At 36.3% G+C, this 18,772-nt stretch overlaps 1 protein-coding gene across 1 annotated transcript in view; it reads right to left on the bottom strand.

Annotated features, from left to right (window-relative positions):
• LOC120631417 (uncharacterized protein CG43867) overlaps nt 1-18,772 on the bottom strand; it is a 471,170-nt gene that overhangs the window by 22,838 nt on the left and 429,560 nt on the right. Inside the window, exons 5-10 of the mRNA XM_039900992.1 lie at nt 8,421-8,519; nt 5,719-5,907; nt 4,722-4,838; nt 2,528-2,698; nt 1,101-1,200; nt 397-548 (exon numbers count right to left, since the gene is read on the bottom strand). Coding sequence (XP_039756926.1) covers nt 397-548; nt 1,101-1,200; nt 2,528-2,698; nt 4,722-4,838; nt 5,719-5,907; nt 8,421-8,519 — 828 coding nt within the window. The remainder of the gene's footprint in view (nt 1-396; nt 549-1,100; nt 1,201-2,527; nt 2,699-4,721; nt 4,839-5,718; nt 5,908-8,420; nt 8,520-18,772) is intronic.

The raw sequence follows: 18,772 nt of genomic DNA, 5'->3' as shown, positions 1-18,772 counted from the left end.
AGGTCAAATAAACGCTACTAGCATTCAAGTAAGAGTACTGAGTAATGCATTGTAATTAATTTATATTTTAGGAGGAAACTGTGTTTACGCCGCAATTAATCTGCATGCCTGAGAGTGCCTCCATAATTTTCACAAAGTGACTCCAACTTTGGTCTACCAATCCGTGGTGGGCTAAACCCTTCTCATTCTGAGAGGTGTCCTGTGCCCTGTAGTTGGCCGGTAATGGGTTAATGATGATGATGATGAATGATAACTTTATTATTATTATAGTAACCGTCGAATAATGGTCACTGCTCCTATGTATACCAACGTAAGTCAACACCAGAGCCAACACACTTAATTTTACAAATAACTGATTAGAGCTTTTTCTTTTACCGGTGGGCGCCATAATGTTACCTGGTATATCTTGGCCTCCCAGCTAGGGAATCTGTGTAAAGGCGGCGTTGGCGGTCTTGGTTGCTCAGATGTCGAACTGTCTCCCGTTGACGACCCACCTCGACTGTTTCCTTGCACTATCACGTTGACGCCTTGCCACGCAGGCGTTCGTTCTTAAAAGCAACAAGAAAATAAGAAAATATAAATCTGAATGGATTGTAGTGTTCAAATAGCGGTTTCCCGCGGATTTGTCTACGTTTATCTTCAGATAACAACTTTCTTTCGATATTCAACACGGTATCGTCTTTCTTCTAGTAAAATAACGTACGTATTAGACAAGATTTTATATTACATTTTCACTTGCGCGATATTATCAGCTAAGCGACAATATGCGCCGATCCACCAAATATTCAAATTAAAATATTTTTATCCAACGAAAAAAGATACATTAGGTTTAAAAACTATTCTTAAGACGTCTATAAGATTTTCAACTTTTTTTTTTTTAAAGAATTTGATATAGTTATTAATGTGTGACAAAATCACATATAGAAAACACAAAAAAAAAAGATGCGGCCCTTTCGTTGCATGGTTCTATTGGCGCTAGAGAATGGTTCATTCCTGAGTGTTCTCCAGCGAATGAGTGTGTGGTAGTTGAAATAAAGACTGCGTTACTGCGTTGCCTGATTCATCTACATGGTGAGTTTTTATTAAAAGTGTTCCCTCACCTCTGCTGGGGGTATAAATTTCAGCATAGTCGTGAGTTGTATCACCATCTGTCGATGTATTTGGGGTCGTTGGTAGCACCACTAAATTTTCAACGGCTGCCTGCGAATTAAAAATAATATCCTTTACGATAACAAATAGAAAAACCTAGAATATGTAATTCAACATTCCTTGTTGACAAAGCAGATGCCTCATCATTATCAAGTTCATCATATCAACCAATAGATGTCCACTGTAGGTCGTTTGTAGGGAGTTCCAAATTTTACGGTTTCGTGCCACTTGGATCCAGCTCTGTCCGTCCACCTCGTTGGGGGTCGACCAACGCTGCGCTTACCAGTTTGGGGCTGCCATTCTAGCACCTTGGGACTCCAACATACCTCATAACTGATGGTTAATGGAAGACATCGTCGATAAGAAAACACGATGGAGAAACACTTCGCAGGGCATCCAAGGAACGCGCCCTACAAAATGCTACCCTGTGTCTATCAATCTGAGGCGTAGGTTTTAAGCTTAATATGTGCCTGTTATTACACTGCCAACCCCGCCCTTCAGTTCGGAACGTAGCAATGCATTGCAATACTTTTTCGGACGAGCTCTGTATATATCTGCTCTCATACCAATTTCAATTACACAGAAACAATGGTTATCAATAAATTAAGCAAGATTGAGATCAAGAAAGGCGTTTAACCTGAGTTCGTCTAGCACTGAGGTCAAAATTGCGCGGAAGGTTGTTCGGAATTGAGATTGCATTGTCGAAGTAATTTATTGTGTAAATGCTCTGAGTAGTCTGATATCTGCAATCGCGATATATTTTAAGACTGTGAATTCTTCGATAAATATTGGATAGTAGCAGGCGTTACTTTGCCGAAATCCATAACATATTATGATAATTTTCATAATTGCTATAGGCGAAAAGTAGAAGAATCTGTATGGTGTAATTTATAATTTCTTCAATATATTGGATAGAAGCAGGCGTTACTTTGCGGAAATCCATAATATATTATGAAAATTAAGCTTAATTTGCTAACCTCCGCGAAAAGCAGGAGAATCTGTTTGGTTTCATTTATAATTTCTTGAATCCTTATACTCCACACCAAACAGATCTTCGGCAATGTACCCTCTACGTTTCGCTCCGAAACCGGAGCATCCTCAGGAAATGTTGACTTTACAAAGCAAAATACGGCGACCCCTATCAGTAAACGCAGCGACGAAACGCTTGTCGGCTTCCAACTAGGTAGACTGAGGTCATCAAACGACTCGCTAGGAGCCGCTGGAAACAAGCGTCCGTAGATTTTGAACTCCTTACAAAAGACCTATGTCCAGCAGTAGATGCCTATCGGTTGAAGTGGTGATGATGAGAATGTTATGAACTAGCGATTAGACCGGCATGTCTTTAGGTACAAAAGTATCGATTAAAAAAAAAACTCACAGCTAAATCGTCCGCAAGGAGGCTAGCAGTGGTTCTTTCGTCCATTGTTTTGTTCATGGTGTTCAGTTGGCTGTTAACGTTGCTCTGAGTGAGGTTAGTGGTACCGATGGACAGGTTCCGTCTATGTCGCACCGGGGTACTGTAGTGCGGCTCCGACGACACTATTGGTAACTGCAATCAAATTAATGTTATCCAATAAGAATTATTAAGCGGTATAGCTCAGTGGTTAGGACATCGGCATCACTTTGGGGAGGCCGAGTTCGGACCCCAGCACCTCAAACTTTACTAAGATTGAGAAATTAAAATTTTACTTGCTTCAACGGTGAAGGAAAACATCGTGAGGATACCTGTAAGCCTGAGAGTTCCCCATAATGTTCTCAAAGGAGTGTGGTGTCCACCAACCCGCACTGGGCCAGCGTGTTGTACTACGGCCTAAATCCTTTTTTCTGTGGGAGGAAACCCGTGCCCCATAGTGGGCAGGTAATGGGTTGATATGATGATGAGAATGTACAAGAATTAAGAAGCTAAAACTGCACGATAAAACTACCGCGTTACATTCAATGTAAAATTCAAAATTCATTTATTTTACAACAATAAAAAATAATAACAAAAACATTTATATATCCACCAGTCATGTATGATGTAACTGAGCTTTGAACTTAAAACAGTAAATCTTTTATAGTAATTTATTGCAAATCAATTATCTATTACCAATTACCATATAATTTAAAATGTGAAATCTAAATGTAAAGCCATTATTTCAGTTTGTTTATTTGAAAACAAATGAATAAGTACACTTTATTACTATGTTGCACAATTAACAATCCAGTATTTGTACATACGATATAATTCAAAGAAAATAATATATGCACAATGTATTGCTTTGCGAATACAGAAATTGACGTAACTAGTACAACTCCAACCAGAGACTCCATCACCAGTTCGGAGAGCAAATTCTATTGCGAACAGAAATATAAAGGAACAGGAAGAGAAGATTGTTTTGTGGTGTTAAAAGACTTTTTATTTAAAGCTTTTGAGTAACTTACAGACCACAGGCATTATAGTAAGAAAAAGTGCAACAAAGAAACTAGCATCTATCTGTGTGAAAGAAATGAAACTTCTTTGTTTATGAAATCATAGTATGATTTTGTATATATAAACATTTTATTTAAATAAAATAAATAATTTCGTTGTTCTATATACTTAATCTTTGTATGATTTTCTATAGAAAAAAATATCGCCATCTAGCCCCAAAGTAAGCGTAACTTGTTTTTGGGTACCAAGTTAACGGATGAATATTTTTATTAAAAGCTACAGGTCCCTCGCCTCGACTTCGTCCGCGTCAAAAGGAAAAAGAACCTGATTTTGAAAAATACTTCATTTGTGCTCCTGTAGGTCTTAGTGTGGTTGTGTATAGCACACAGCCTTCCTCTATAAATTATCTACACTGAAATATTTTTTTAAATCCAACCTGTAGTTCCTGAGATCATTACGTTCAAGTTTTCAAACAAACAAACAAACTCTTCAGCCTTATATACATTAGTATAAGATATATACATAAATACTTATAATATAAATTTAAACACCCAAACACTGAAAAACATTCTTGTTCATCACACAAACATTTTCCAGTTGCGGGAATCGAACCCACAGCCTTACGACTCAGAAAGCAGTGTCGCTGCCCACTGCGCCAATCGGCCGTATTTTGAACCATAAATACAATAAAAAAGGTCTGTTTGGATAGGTTGAAAACCAGTCTATTGGGTCTAGCTGGGACCCTACTGGAACTGGGTCTTAAGCATAGCTAGCGCCTAGCATGGTCAGGCGACATATGTCTACCCCAAAAGGAAAAGAGGAGCATTGTAAAAATAATACGAGTGTAATAATGAACAGGGGAAAACTTCTTCTATTCTCTGTTGCCGTGCTTTGGCAAGTGTACACTAAAATTTTATCCCTGGTCAGGGTATATAATCGGGGGATATAATTTTTATCTCCTACCTATGCCAGCCGCGCTGGATCTATTTATATTTCAACTAATCCCAATTAACTGTTAATTCAAAAGAGAAGACAAGACAAACTTAAAGAAGTTTCTTTTCAATAATCTACATATACACAGTCACCTAATGTTTAAAGTAATGTGCTCAAAAACAAAGCATTCCATACAACAATGACACAAAATCTAATATCAATCTACCTTCGGGCCTTCGAGACTCTCAGAGCGACGCCGATTGTTAGCCAAAAGGCTTGAGGAGGTGCGAGGGCCGTCCTCCGACCTCACTTCGAGAGACAGGCTTCCCCGAGAGGGTAGAAACTGGTGGCCAATTAATGTAGATGATAAAACCTTACATTAACATACAAAAGGTTGGTGTGCCCTATTTTTGATAGTGAAAATAGAAAACGATAAAATTGGTTAAGCAGGGTTTATACAACAAGGTGGGATGGGTGTACAGTTTTGGTGTTTTGCCTTTTACTTTTTAGTACCTCAGAGAGCACACCAATCTCTTAGTGAAATATCACTTTTTTGATATATAATAAAAAAATATTTAAAAATATGTTAAAACATTGTTTAATAAAAGTTGATATTATTGATTTTCTATTTTTTGTGGTGAAATCAGTATCTACTCATATCTTGTTGTCTCTTCCCTGCGCAATGCCCTGGTTTTAGAAAGTTATAAAATATTTATGAAGTTCCCTTATGTGAAAAGGTAAATAAAACAGACAAAAATGATAATATAAAGGCTTCATGAAAAATATCCGATGTTTCTCCATGGCTGTATCTTATATACACTTTAAACCTTATTACTTATTTGAGTTTGATTCTAAATCACTCAAATAAGGAATTGTGTTTCTGTCTGAACTGATTTGACACCAACACAAATATGATTGTAAATGAACATGGACTGACTACAAACTACGTAGCAAATGCAAAAGCTAACACTTCCTTTTAAGTCTTCTACTGGGACATAAATGGTTAAATAAAATGACAAGCAAGGGGTCTAGCTTGATAAAGTACACAAAAAATATTGTTTTTCTAATAATAAATGGGCTATAGTCTGAATTTGGGTTTCCTGTGTGCATCTTCTTCTTCTTAAACATTTAATATAATATAATCATCATCTAAAACTTTGTCTTTGTTACCTATGTCCGGTAACTTAATTTTTTGCAAGACGTTTTTATAAAGATATACAAACCGCACAATTCCTGCTCCCCTGTGTCGCTATATGGTTCCTTAGCAACTCAAGCTGGTGGTTGCAGCGATCGTTCTGCTCCCTTAGCAACTGGTTCTGCTGTTCTAACTCCCGGAGTTTGTTGGTCACCCACTCCTTGATCCTGGCGGCTTTAGCTTCCACCTGCTTCGCGTCCTGAAGTCGCAGCTGCTTCTGGAAGACAGGTAATAGATATAAATACTTATATGTTATATTTCCTTCATATGTAATTTTTTTTATGTCAAATGTCTTTGTGATGAACATGAATGTTTTTCAGTGTCTGGGTGTTTATCTGTATTTTATAAGTATTTATGTATATCATTCATAAAATTATTCATCAGTCATCTTAGTACCCATAACACAAGCTACGCTTACTTTGGGGCTAGATGACGATGTGTGTATTGTCGTAGTATATTTAGTATATTTTCCTTGTATTGTACTTTAAGTACAATACAAGGAAAATATAATATATAATAATCTGTGAACTATTCCACAACATTTCACATGTATGTAAGATAGGTTTTACTGGTGTCCTGGTAGAATATCATCCTGAAATCTTTGTTTGTTAGGCCAATTAGGATTAGGATGGGAAAAAATCTACCAATGCAGTTCTAATCTTACCATACCCTCAGATATGAAGGAGAGCTGGTGTCATCCTCACAACATTCAGTTCAGAATGGATTATATACAATTATCTTTGTTGAATAATGTGGGTATTGTAATTTATGGATTAACCGTACCATCTCTGGGCCCTTTGTATGGCAGAGGGAGAAGCTCTGAGCAGTTCCTCAGCCTTGAAACATAGCTTGGTATTTTACCAACTAATACTAAACAAATTCAGCTAGCGCTGTGCCAAAACTCCAGTTGATTGGTGGCTTACTTAGGGCACAAGCAAACAAACTCATTTGCATTTATATTATTAATAAGGATTAATAAGTGATGATGGATTAGTTAGTCAGTAAAATCTTATTTAGCGTTTGGTCTTGGATCCCAGTAATTATAACTTACTTACTGGGGACTGGGGTCCATGGTTAATAGCTACGTAAGTTTTACATTTATATTAGTAATAAGGATTAAATAAGTGATGATGGATTAGTTAGTCAGTAAAATCTTATTTAGCGTTTGGTCTTGGATCCCGGTAATTATAACTTACTAACTGGGGACTGGGGTCAATGGTTAATAGCTACGTAAGTTTTACAAGGCATAGGTCTAGAGGCTGGTAACAAGTTTTAAACACAAAAGCAAATGCCTTACAATCTATGACCCAACCTAGAGACCTTGCGAGACCAACATCACCTGCTACATGCTCTCAACTAGGCTAACAAGATACTATGTGAGAGAATATTTTATTTATTCCTATGAATCTACAATTACAGTACCATACAGTACAGCTGTTACTTATATAATTGTATTATTAGGTGGATAATTAGGTGGTCCACCTGCTACAGTAAGGGAACATGGAACAGCAAAAGTTTACTCCCGATTATTATTACACATATATTATTTGGATATTATTTCGACTTGTGCGCCAGTGCTCTGAGAGTTGGTAAAGCTGTGGGCGAAGATTAATTTTTATCCTTTCCCCGGGGATATAATTGTCTCCTGCCTAAGCTAGCCAGGTGTGAGGTTTTAATGTATATTAACGTTATTATAAACCCTTTTTTTCGGGCGGTCCACTATTTTTATTGTGTATTCCTGTAGGCCCGGTAAAATTTTAAAACTTTATTTAATCAACCAGCGGGTGCAAGTAGGTAAGAAGAAGTACCTAAATGTAAGAAAAAAATAATTCTTTAGATTTGATACCTTCATTTTCCGGTGTTTAGGGTCGGTACGGTTTTATACATGAATCTTTTATTGATCATAGTAGTTTCACACTTCTTATAAAACAAACGTCGTAATAAACCACAAAAACTGAGCATTTTTATTCATGAGTTTCCTAGATTTATGTTATTTCATTTTGTAAACAACATTACCGCCTAGCTGTAGCTTGCACTGTAGGTAGGTACATTCGTAGAAAAACGTCACAGTGACGTAATGAAATGACGTTTCTAAACATTTCGGATATGACGTCGGCAATAATTATTGAGGGTGCGTTCAATTTTTTTATTCATTAGTTATTCCTTTTCATATCCCTGTATTTTAGTGTGGAAATATTGGATTTTAGTGTTGCATTCGACTTTGTTTTATTTTTAAGTAAATATTATAAAGTTATAACTAATTATTTATCTACGAATGAAAAACCGACAGTTAATAATTCAAGTATAATATTTTTTCATCCACAGCTGCACTTAAATGCTTGTTCAAAAATAATATAAACAGTTAGATATTATCAATTTAACAACGTAATCTAAAGCGAGACTAAAATTAGTTTAACAAAATGGTTCCCTAAAGGGCTCTAAAACTGAATACCCTTACCTAATAAGAATTTGTTCCGTAACTTGAGTCTAATGAGTTAGGTTTCTGTTCCTACAAATACAACAGCTGTCTCGATATTTGACACTACACGGTACTAATAAAATAAATACGAAAACTTTGTTTTTATTCTAATTTCACGCAGCAATCAAACAAATATCGACTTCATTTAGATTTTATTGACGTAGAGTTTTTGTCATTGACATTGTTACTTTTCGTATCGGATAAACAAAGCCTTCGGAACCTTGTTAATGTTAGGTATTATATTTTAGTACCTGTTCTTCAATTTGGCCCTCAAGCCGCGTGATGGCTTTAGGAGGACCCTCAGCACCCGCTGCCGGCCAATCGCACAACCGCTGCTCCATGGCGCGGACCTGAAACAAAATAAAAAAGTGTCAAGTATCTAGAACATTTATTATCACATTGCAAGTTGCGAGGAAAATCTTGAAATTGGTATTAGGAATAATTTTTAAAATATTTTGAAATAATAAAATGGATTTCTATTGTTTTCGTCTTATGAAAATCTCTACTTGCAGAAATACTCTACCTTCGATCTTTTATGGAAGATTTATGAATCAGAGACTTAATATTTTATATGTACTGAAAAAGTTCCGATATTACAGCGTTTTGAAAGGAATACTAGTAGTAGCCAGTGTCACGAGTTGTATTAATTCACGTAGAACCTAGATGATAATGTCAAAGTAATAATAAGTAGACATGACATCAAAGAAGCCGCATAAATTGATACGTTTCATACAAGATAATATTTATTAACCTTATTACGTAAATACGTAGTAACTACTGAGATACATGTCAGATATTGTGGTTAATGATTACATGTACAGTCAACCACAGCCTGACATTGATAACGAGATCAAAAAGGCGTCATTATCTTTATGTAATTAGTAGGTAGGTATTTGCTGCACTGTGCATATATCTACATAAAAAAGTAATCATAGATATTTACCTTTTAGTTATATTTGAGACATACAATATAATATAATATATCATTTTATATAAAAACACCCGGGTTCGGTTACCAATACTTTTTTATGACCCTTCCAATCCTGCAATTTTAATTTTTTTTAACTCTTTATTCGTATATTACAACAATAACATAGGTACTTATACAAAAAATAATAAAAACAGAAACATGAAGAAAGAAGTAGAATAAAAGGAGCTGCCTTATCGCTTAAGAGTGCAATGTGCATTTTACGATCATATGTATCCTTGAAAAAATAATTTGAATTTGAATTTGAAAAAAATTGGGTGGGATTAATCATAATGATGGCACTAGACTTATTGTCTTGTGAGTGGACATAATAATTGTACGCTCTACAAACATTTCATTCATACAGATTATACCTAAAATTATATATAATATGGGCTAAAGGTCAATCCTGCAAAATCAAAAGCTATCGTTATTGGTAGCTCAGGAATGATCGCGAGGGTTGATTGGCTGAGCATTCCTTCTGTTATTTATAATGGCATCGCTATTCCTTTTTGTGACTCTGTGAAAGATCTTGGTGTATACCTCGACCGGGAATTGTCATGGACAGTGCATGTCAAAGAGCTGAGTCAGAAAGTGTTTGTGGCGATGAGCTCGTTGCGAAGGCTGCAATCATTTCTTCCAATTCCGACCAAAGTTATGCTAGCACATTCTCTTTTTCTATCTATTCTCGATTATGCGGATGCAAGCTTTCTTAATCTGACCGAGGATCAGCTTAATAAACTTGAGCGTCTTCAAAATCTGGCTATTCGGTTCATATTTGGCCTTCGCAAATATGACCATGTTTCCGTATTTCGACAAAAACTCAAGTGGCTTCCTATTCGTCGTCGCCGGGATATGCATGTACTTTCTCTTCTGTACTGTGTGTTATTTCATCTAAATACTCCCTCGTATTTAAAAGAGAAGTTCACTTTTCTTGGTGAGCAATCTGGTGTAAGATCGTGCCGTGCGCTGACGCTGTGTATGCCTTATCATAAGACAAAATTTTATAAGCGTTCGTTTAGCGTACGAGCTGTGGAATTGTGGAATGCGCTTCCATTGAGCATACGACGATCCAAATCACTGGCGATATTTAAAAGAGCAGTTAAGGCCCATTATATTGTTAACGACTTTTAATAGTATGTATATATGTACTTACTCATTTATTGTATGTTAAAGTATTTAATTATGTAAGTGTTGTTATTATATATATTAGTTTATTTTTATATTTATTTATTTATTATATTATTTACTTTTTATCTATTTGTGCACACTAGTTTATGTATTGGCATGTAGTTATTTGCATGTATGTATTTTAATATTTGTACCACCAGCAGTCTATTCTCCTCTTCTTTTTTTTTTTCCTAATTCTAAGGTTGCCTGGCAGAGATCGCTATTAAGCGATAAGGCCGCCTTTTGTATTACTACTTCTTTCGATGTTTCTGTTTTTGTTATATTTTAAATGTTGTGGTATACAAATAAAGAGTTTAATAATAATAATAATACCTACTTATATTTTGAACACATAAAAATGGCGTTTATCTACTTGCCATCACATTCGGTATACTTACATCTGCCCGCATTTGCGTGTACGAACGACATTTTGACGGCTTCACGCCTTACAACTCAACGCTGATTCATCGGCACATTTCAGTTTATAATCCACGGTTATTTACGTATCACTCGTCATAAGTTTATATTGCACTAAATAAAGCCGCACTAGTTTACTAAGACTATATTAATCACTGAAATTTAATAAAAAATCTAAATACTTGTGTTTGAAAGTAGGTAGGTACCTACTTATGTAGTTAAATGCACTGAGCACTGAACTTAATAAACTATATTTGACTTTGTTAGATAAAGATTTTTATTAGGGTTTCCTTCTTATGTTTTCCAACACGGAATGTTAAATTTGTAAAAAAAAACCTGAGGTTTATCAATATTGATAGAGAACAATGAAAGTTTAAGGGTAAAGGAATACCCAGGAATAGATCGTATTAATCACAAACGCCGTAATTTGCCTGACTCACGACACGAGGGGGACGCCACGAATATCCAGAACTTTCTATATCGGGTAGCAGTAACACTTACACGGCGAAGTAAAATAAATAGACGCGTCGAGGAAACTGTAAAGTGGACAATAAAATACGCATGAATCAAGTTGGATGAAAGTTGTGAAGTTATCGCTGTGCATACGTTGAATACAGTTTCAAAGTTAAAAAAGTTATGGTAGAGTTCATATTTTCCAAAAGAATACAAATAAATATTGCTTAAGTGGTGATTACAATATTTTCTCTACCTGTTATCAGTAATTTGACATTCGAAAGAAGATATAAGAAGTCTTATCATTATCAGTACCAGCTAGTAAGCTTGAATATTTTTAAGAAAACTCCACTACACTTTAGATACCGTTACTATAAATGCTTTTTATTTACCAATATTTAATAAAATGATCTCTAATGACAAGACATCTCTCTTGAACAAACAAAGTTAATGAGAATATCAAAAGATCAGGATCATCAATGCCAGCTGAGTTAATACTATAATTAAATTTGATATGGTGAAAGCTTTGAAACTTTATCCATTAATTTTAATTTGCGGTCAAGTGTAAATAGCGAGTAGGCACACAACTTGGTTCATTACCAAGTTCTGTCTAATTAAACCGCTGGCAGCAATGAATTGTTCAGTTAGATGCTTCCTTATTTATGCCATAGGCCGACAGTAGTTAATTTTGTAATAGAGCCGTGAGGAAGCCAGTTGTAAAGATGAGCTGTTTGTTATTTACGTTAACAACCGTTAAACAAAATTTGAGCCGCTCAAGGCAGGCATTGAAATCTTTATGGTAAACCCAATTTCGATGTTACCGTATAAATAATCTATATACCTACTTCTTACGAATTAAAAAAAACAATCAAACCGTAAACATTACATTAATGTTGCCAGATTTAGTGAATTATTTAGTTGATAATAAATTTATAGTCAGTAAGTAAAAACGAACGCATCCATACAATAAACCGGATGTAGAAGAATATTTTTAAAATGATCTTTTCTTTTTAAAATGTATTAATACATTTATTTCCAAAGATCACCTTGTGACTACACAGTGTTCTATAGTCTGTAGATTTCATAGTAAACCGATAGCACAAAATGTACTTTCAGCAGAAGTAAAATTCAAACTCGACCGTTAACGGTGACTATAGGTAACTTAGTAAGGATAGTTTATAATTTCTGAATTTCATCTGGTCTGGTTTGGTAGGAGGCTTCGTCCGTGGCTTGTTACTACTCTACCTACAAAGTACAAAGACGTACGCGCCGCTAAGCCATTTAGCGTTACGGTACGCAACATTAACCGTGGTGGGTCTGAGCTCTGAAATCCTCTAACTTATGTCTATCAGAGATGCGGGTTCCCAGCAATGGGAAAGCTAATGCTATAATGATACTGGCTGGCTTCGTAAGTGGTTTTTTTGTTTTTTCATGAATCCTGCGGGAACGGTACATTCTGCCGGGATAAGAACAGCCCAGGTGTTAATCCAGGGTAAGATCTATCTCTATTCCAAAATTCAGTCATATTGGTACAGTAGTTTTTGTGAGAAAGAGTAACAAACATCCATCCATCTATACAAACTTTCGCATTAATTATATTAAGTTGGATTATCTGCGCACCAAATCGTAACCCAACAGTCAATCAATCAATCAATAGCCTATAACAATACAACCCAGTGTGACCTAACAGTGATCATGAATAAATACAATAGCTAGCATCAAACTGTCTATACTATATAATAATCACATAACAATGTACGCAAATAGGAACGCAATAATTTGTATGTAGGAATGTGATGCTGAACGTACTAGAGACATAAACTTGGTACTTAGATACGTGCGTGCAATACAAATAAAAGTCCAAATAAAGTGAAGCGACCCGAGAGTGCCGGATGCGGCCATCAGAGCATTCTCGATCGCGATTCGTGTTAAACTTTGATCTATTCTTAAATGCCAAACGGCGCTTGTCACTGTTAAAGAGATTTGTTGCGTTAACGAACTAACAAACAGTCAACAGCTAGTAGCAAGTGCCCGGAAATCAGAAAATTTGTTTTCCGTGAAAACGGGATGCTGTTAGATAAAGTCCTCATAATTACAACTCTTTAATGGTATACCACAGGACACGGGTGTTTCGTGTGAGGGTTTAGGTCTTAGTCCACCACGCTGGCCACGTGCAGCTTGGTGGACTTCCAACGCCTTTGTGAGAGCTCTCAGCCATGCAGGTTTTCTCACGATGTTTTCTTTCATCTTTTAAAGGCAAATGATATTTCCTCGCTTAAAACGCACATAACATAGAAAAGTTAGAGGGTTGAGAGTGACAGGGTTCGAACTTGGACCACCGAAAGTGAAGGCGAAGTCCTAACCACTAGGCTATCATCAATTAACCGATACTAATTGGCATTAATTGACCGAAACCGACAAACCTCGGTCGGTAAAGAACTCTTCAGTTTCATCATCATCAACCGTTGACCTTGATTATACTATAATAATGGATGTCAGTGTGACCAACCCAGTACCGGACCACTACAGGACACTGGTCACCTCTCAGAGTGAGAAGGAATTAGGCAAAAGCCTACCACGCTGGCCAAGTGTGGGATGTGCTGGGAAGGGTAGACTTCACACGCAACGCACTCTGAATAAGTTCAAAGTTTATATAAAACGTAAGCTTACAGAAAAATCCTATTATAATATTAAGGATTACTTAAACGATAAAAAAGCTTGGGTGTGAATTGCTCTAGCTTCATAGCTTAATATAAATTTTCTGGATGATGGTGATAACAAAAAAAAAATTACCCGGCTAAGTTTGTTGTGGGCTCTTCTTAGACCAGGGCGCGTTTGGAACACTCGTAGCTTTAGATTTAAGTTGGCGAACGAAGTTATAACCATCCCCTTATAATTATGTAAACAAATATGTATGAACGCTTCATAAGTGCCTGTGATAGGCCTACATTAATAAAGAAATTTTTAATTTGCAGTTGAGAACATTATGGAGAACTCTCAGGCATGCAGGTTTCCACACGATGTTTTCCTTCACCGCTTAGAGCAAGTGATATTTAAATTGCTTTAATTAAAAACGCACAAAACTAGGCTCGAACTCGGTCTTCATAAAAGGAAAGCCGAAGCCTTACCCACTAGGCTGTCACCGCTGTTTTTAAGTTTACTTTCATAATAATAAGTGACAACATTTAAAAAAATTCACCGCTGGCAACACGCAATTCTTTTATACTTATTTTTTGAGGCACTGAGGGATTTTGACGAAATGATGTTGCAGACCAAACTATTTGAATCTATTAGCTTGGTCGATCAGCTCAGTGCATTAAAAGTACTTAGTGATAAAGATTTCGTTACGCTATGAGTTATGAAGTCTTAATGCGCTAGCGCTCCTCTTTTTACGACATAATGTACTGCACTTATGGATGCTAAGGACTCTAAGGAGATTCTATTTCATAGTGACCGTCGTATAAAATACATCTCTCCTAACGACCTCTATATTCACGCAGACGCACTGTATATAAACCAGACGCCACGAATTAATGTGGTCGGTCGATCATTTAGGTAGTGCGTTTTGACAGCTTAGCTTTCTGTATATGCATTTTATTTTTTTATATGCATTTAAAATGCATTAAAATTTATAACATTAATAATTCCTCCAAGTGTAGGTATAAACACTAATAAAAATTATAAAAAAAAAGCAATGTGTCATCTCTTGTTTCAAAACGTGTCTCATTGTAATATGGACCTTTGAAAAAGTTGATCGAAACTGCAACGTTTCCTACTAGATGACGCCACAGTCGCTATAAGAATGATGTAAAAGGCATATTATACTAATTTCGGCATCGACGGTAGGAGAGCCGTTGCTTGATTGGAGAAAGCGCTCAGGCTGCGTTTGCCAGAGAGTCGCTGGTTCAAATCCTGCCGGTTCCGAAAAATTTTATATGCATTTTAAATTTATAAAATTTTCTGTATATGATTTTTGCGTGTGTGAAGTGCGTCTCTTATTGCGTGCGTTTCTTCTTCTCACTGGGCCGTTGTCCGCACTTAAGCTATACGCTTGTTGTACGTTGTTGTTGTGTAGCCATCCCAGCTCATGTCAGAAGACTAGCAGGCCACCCGGGTAGCCGAGGACTTCTGGAATCGTCGCTAGGGATCCCAGGTAGATTTTGAATTGGCCTGCCACGCCCGTGTAGTCCAGCATCACGTGCGTGTTTCAACCGCCTCCAAGGCTCCATGCATACTCGGTGACACCCGGTGAAGTGCGACATCATCACATTAAATAAAATCCCGCTGGACCCAGCTCCCCACTGACAGGAGGGAGAGATCTAGATAAATAACAATGTGGGGTGGGGCCTGACTCACACTAGCCCATCACAAACTTGTCCGGAAGAGCATTAGTGCGAAAAATATCACCAAATTTTTAAGTCGCTGACGTCGCGAGGTCCCACAAATTTAGTTTCTAGTGAACGAGAGCTTTTTGCGACAGAGTTTGCCCGGGGAATTAGTACCGCCATGCGTCTGCCGCCATGCAATATGGTTGGCGTGTCTGATGGGCGTGGTTACCGATGTAGTTACAGGCATAGGAGGCTGTGCTCCGAGTTGCAGGAGGTATATACTCTTGTATAAATTGATAGTTTATCAGATAAAGGTTGCTGGGAGAGACTGACTTTGTGTGACGATCCACATGATATAAACCTCCTAGGCTTCTTTAGGTAAGTAAAGTGCATTATATCATTGACATAACATTGCATTATGACGTCAGAACTCATAACATGTTTAACTATGAACCGTCATCACTTTCCGGTACTAACCTCAGAATGGAAAGTGCAACCCTTATCGTATTATTTTTGTTGAGTCTGTGCGTCCGTCCGAGTCAGCCTTTTTTTCTGTAGAGCTGTATTATATTAAAGCCAATGTTTTAAGATAATATAAACTATTCTTTCACGTGTTTAAGTTTAACGTGTGACTGTGTTTATTTGTGGCATCGTAACTCTCAAACGAATGTACCGATCTTGAAAACGTTTATTTCGGTTTTAAAGTTGACTTGATTAAGTAATTCTTAGAGTTCGTAGCGTAAGATCTTTTTGAGGTTTGAGATCATCAATTATTTTCCTTTTGGTAAACTTGAGCTGATGAGCATCAAGAAGCGGCATACCCAAACTCTTAGCAAGCTGCAGCAGATGATAGCGCGTTTGATAAGTAAAACCAATGAGGATATAAACACTACGTGCAAAGTCGAACGGTTTACTTTTTTTTTATCTCGTGACCAGTAACAAAGATGCATTTACCACCAAAAGTAATACAATGCCGCAAAACTGGGGTGGGTATCATTAATCTACCAAGCCCCGTCTAGGGCTAAATTTTAGTCAGCAAACCAATTTTTTTTCCTTCACTGCTTGCTAGTAGCGGGATTAAAAGGAAATGCTATTAAATTGTTGGTAGTAAAGAATTTTTAACCAGCTTACACAGACAATAAACAATTTTCAAACAACAAACATTTTTTACACGCGATAGCGGTGAAACTTTTCTCATTACGGCCATAGCTACGAGGGCCTCGGAGTGGAACTCTTGGCCCTACACGCGTTAAACTGATTGATTTTTTTATAGTTATAATATGGCCCACCTGATGGTAAGTGAAATACCATCGCCTATAAACAGAGCAAGGAACGCGTCCTTAAACGTGTCGCCACCTTCATTCAGGTGGCCCACCTGCCTTGCCCTTTAATTGAAACTTTAAAAAAAAAAAAATTTGGCAATGGCAGCAATACTTACCATACTATTTTCAGTTGTGTACAACAGCCAAACATCTAATTAAACTTTTCTCGTCTGTAATGTAAGTAGTTAGGTACATAGGTGCTTTGGTTACAAGTTCTAATTAGCTTTGTGTCCTAGCAGATAAGCTATACCAAAGAAACCGTAAGAAACGATAGAAAATAAATCAGTGATACTGTAAACCTGTGAACGTGCAAGTTAATGAACAAAGGGAATCGGTTTGCTTTAGATATTTATACTCTGTTAATTACACAGTTTTTTTTTACTTAAGTGTGACATTTTATGATATCTATTCTATCTATTGTGGCTAATCTGTTTTACGCAAATTTCTAAATAAGTTAAATTTACACATAGTGAAGCTATCCTCGTCGTAATGTTCCCGGTCATAAAAGGTAGGTATACTTTATTTATATAAAGCTGTCAATTAATTATCGTATTTTTTTTTAGTGTTACTGACGTCTATTCGCTTTACAGGGATAGGCTATTGTTATTTAGTTTTTAATTCGAATTGATTGAAGCCATTTTGACGCTGTAAGTTGTGAAGTTGTTATCATAATATGATTCTCTCACTTTTGAAATTCAAGGAAATATTACGTGAATGGTTGGTTGATAAATGCTATTACTCGGTAAGAGAGTTCTTGGATAATAAAATAAAATTTTTTTAGGTACAAATTTAATTTATGTGTTATTTTTAATTGACATTCCATGATTATAAATTTATTATTCCGTACAGTAAAATTAATGACATTTTTATTATATTCATCCGACATATCTTGATTATTTGTATTTTTTTATTTTGATGTTTCTTTAGTTATTATATAAATGAATTTGTTTAAATTAAGATTTGCATGTCATCTATTATGACTAAACATGGATACCTACAATGTTTTATGCAAATAAAAGAATTGAATTGAATTGAATTGTAGCTAGTCTAACAAAAATATACTTAAACGAACGACTAACACTACGCCAGGTCGCCGGTTTGTTTCCACAGATATTGTTTATGGGCCGGATGATGACAAAGTGCAAATGTTACATTTAGGTATATACACTACATAGAGTTACAAAAATAGTAACGATATTTAATCTAGTAACATTCTGGAAATAACTATTTAAATTAAATTGGGTCGCATTAAATTCCACTGTTCCGCCCGCGACTCATTACGTATGCGGAATAATTACGATACGGAACCAAGTTGTTTCCGATAATCGGATTCGATACAGCATGAATAATTATAGAGCGAGTTTATATCACGATTAATCTATAAATCCTTCATCATAATCATCAGCCTTATTAATTTCCGATCTTTCTCTAACTCTCACACACACACACACACACACACACATACACGAACATACACAACACACATACACAATGAACACACTAAATTTAGTGGAGCATTTGTATAATTAGTGTGTGTTTTCAGAGGTGGGCGGTTTTTACTATTAACTGTTCGAAATGACGATTTTTATTATTTTTAACTTATTATGTCTCTGCTATTGTCTCCTACTTAGTGTGAGTTCGATCTAACCGTTTCAAAGCCTTAGCCAAATAGCAATTCATTGTCAGATCTCTGTGTCTTTGTGTGTGAGATATGTGTGTGAGTTGCAGGTTCGAGCTCTACTTGTTCTAAGTCTTCAAGGCTCGGAAGCTGGGAACTCCAAAGTCATACACCAATATATATATTCAACGTCAAAACATCGACATTGCCAGGACCTCGTTGCTTCCGATAATCTTATTCGGTACAACATAAATTGTAGAGCGCGTTTAATTCATGAGTAAACTATTAATGCTTCATCTTCAGTATAATTTCATGGCATAACCTCCTA

This window comes from Pararge aegeria, chromosome 18 (assembly GCF_905163445.1).
Source record: "Pararge aegeria chromosome 18, ilParAegt1.1, whole genome shotgun sequence".
Taxonomy (NCBI): domain Eukaryota; kingdom Metazoa; phylum Arthropoda; class Insecta; order Lepidoptera; family Nymphalidae; genus Pararge; species Pararge aegeria.
This window is presented reverse-complemented; position numbering and strand designations above follow the sequence as displayed.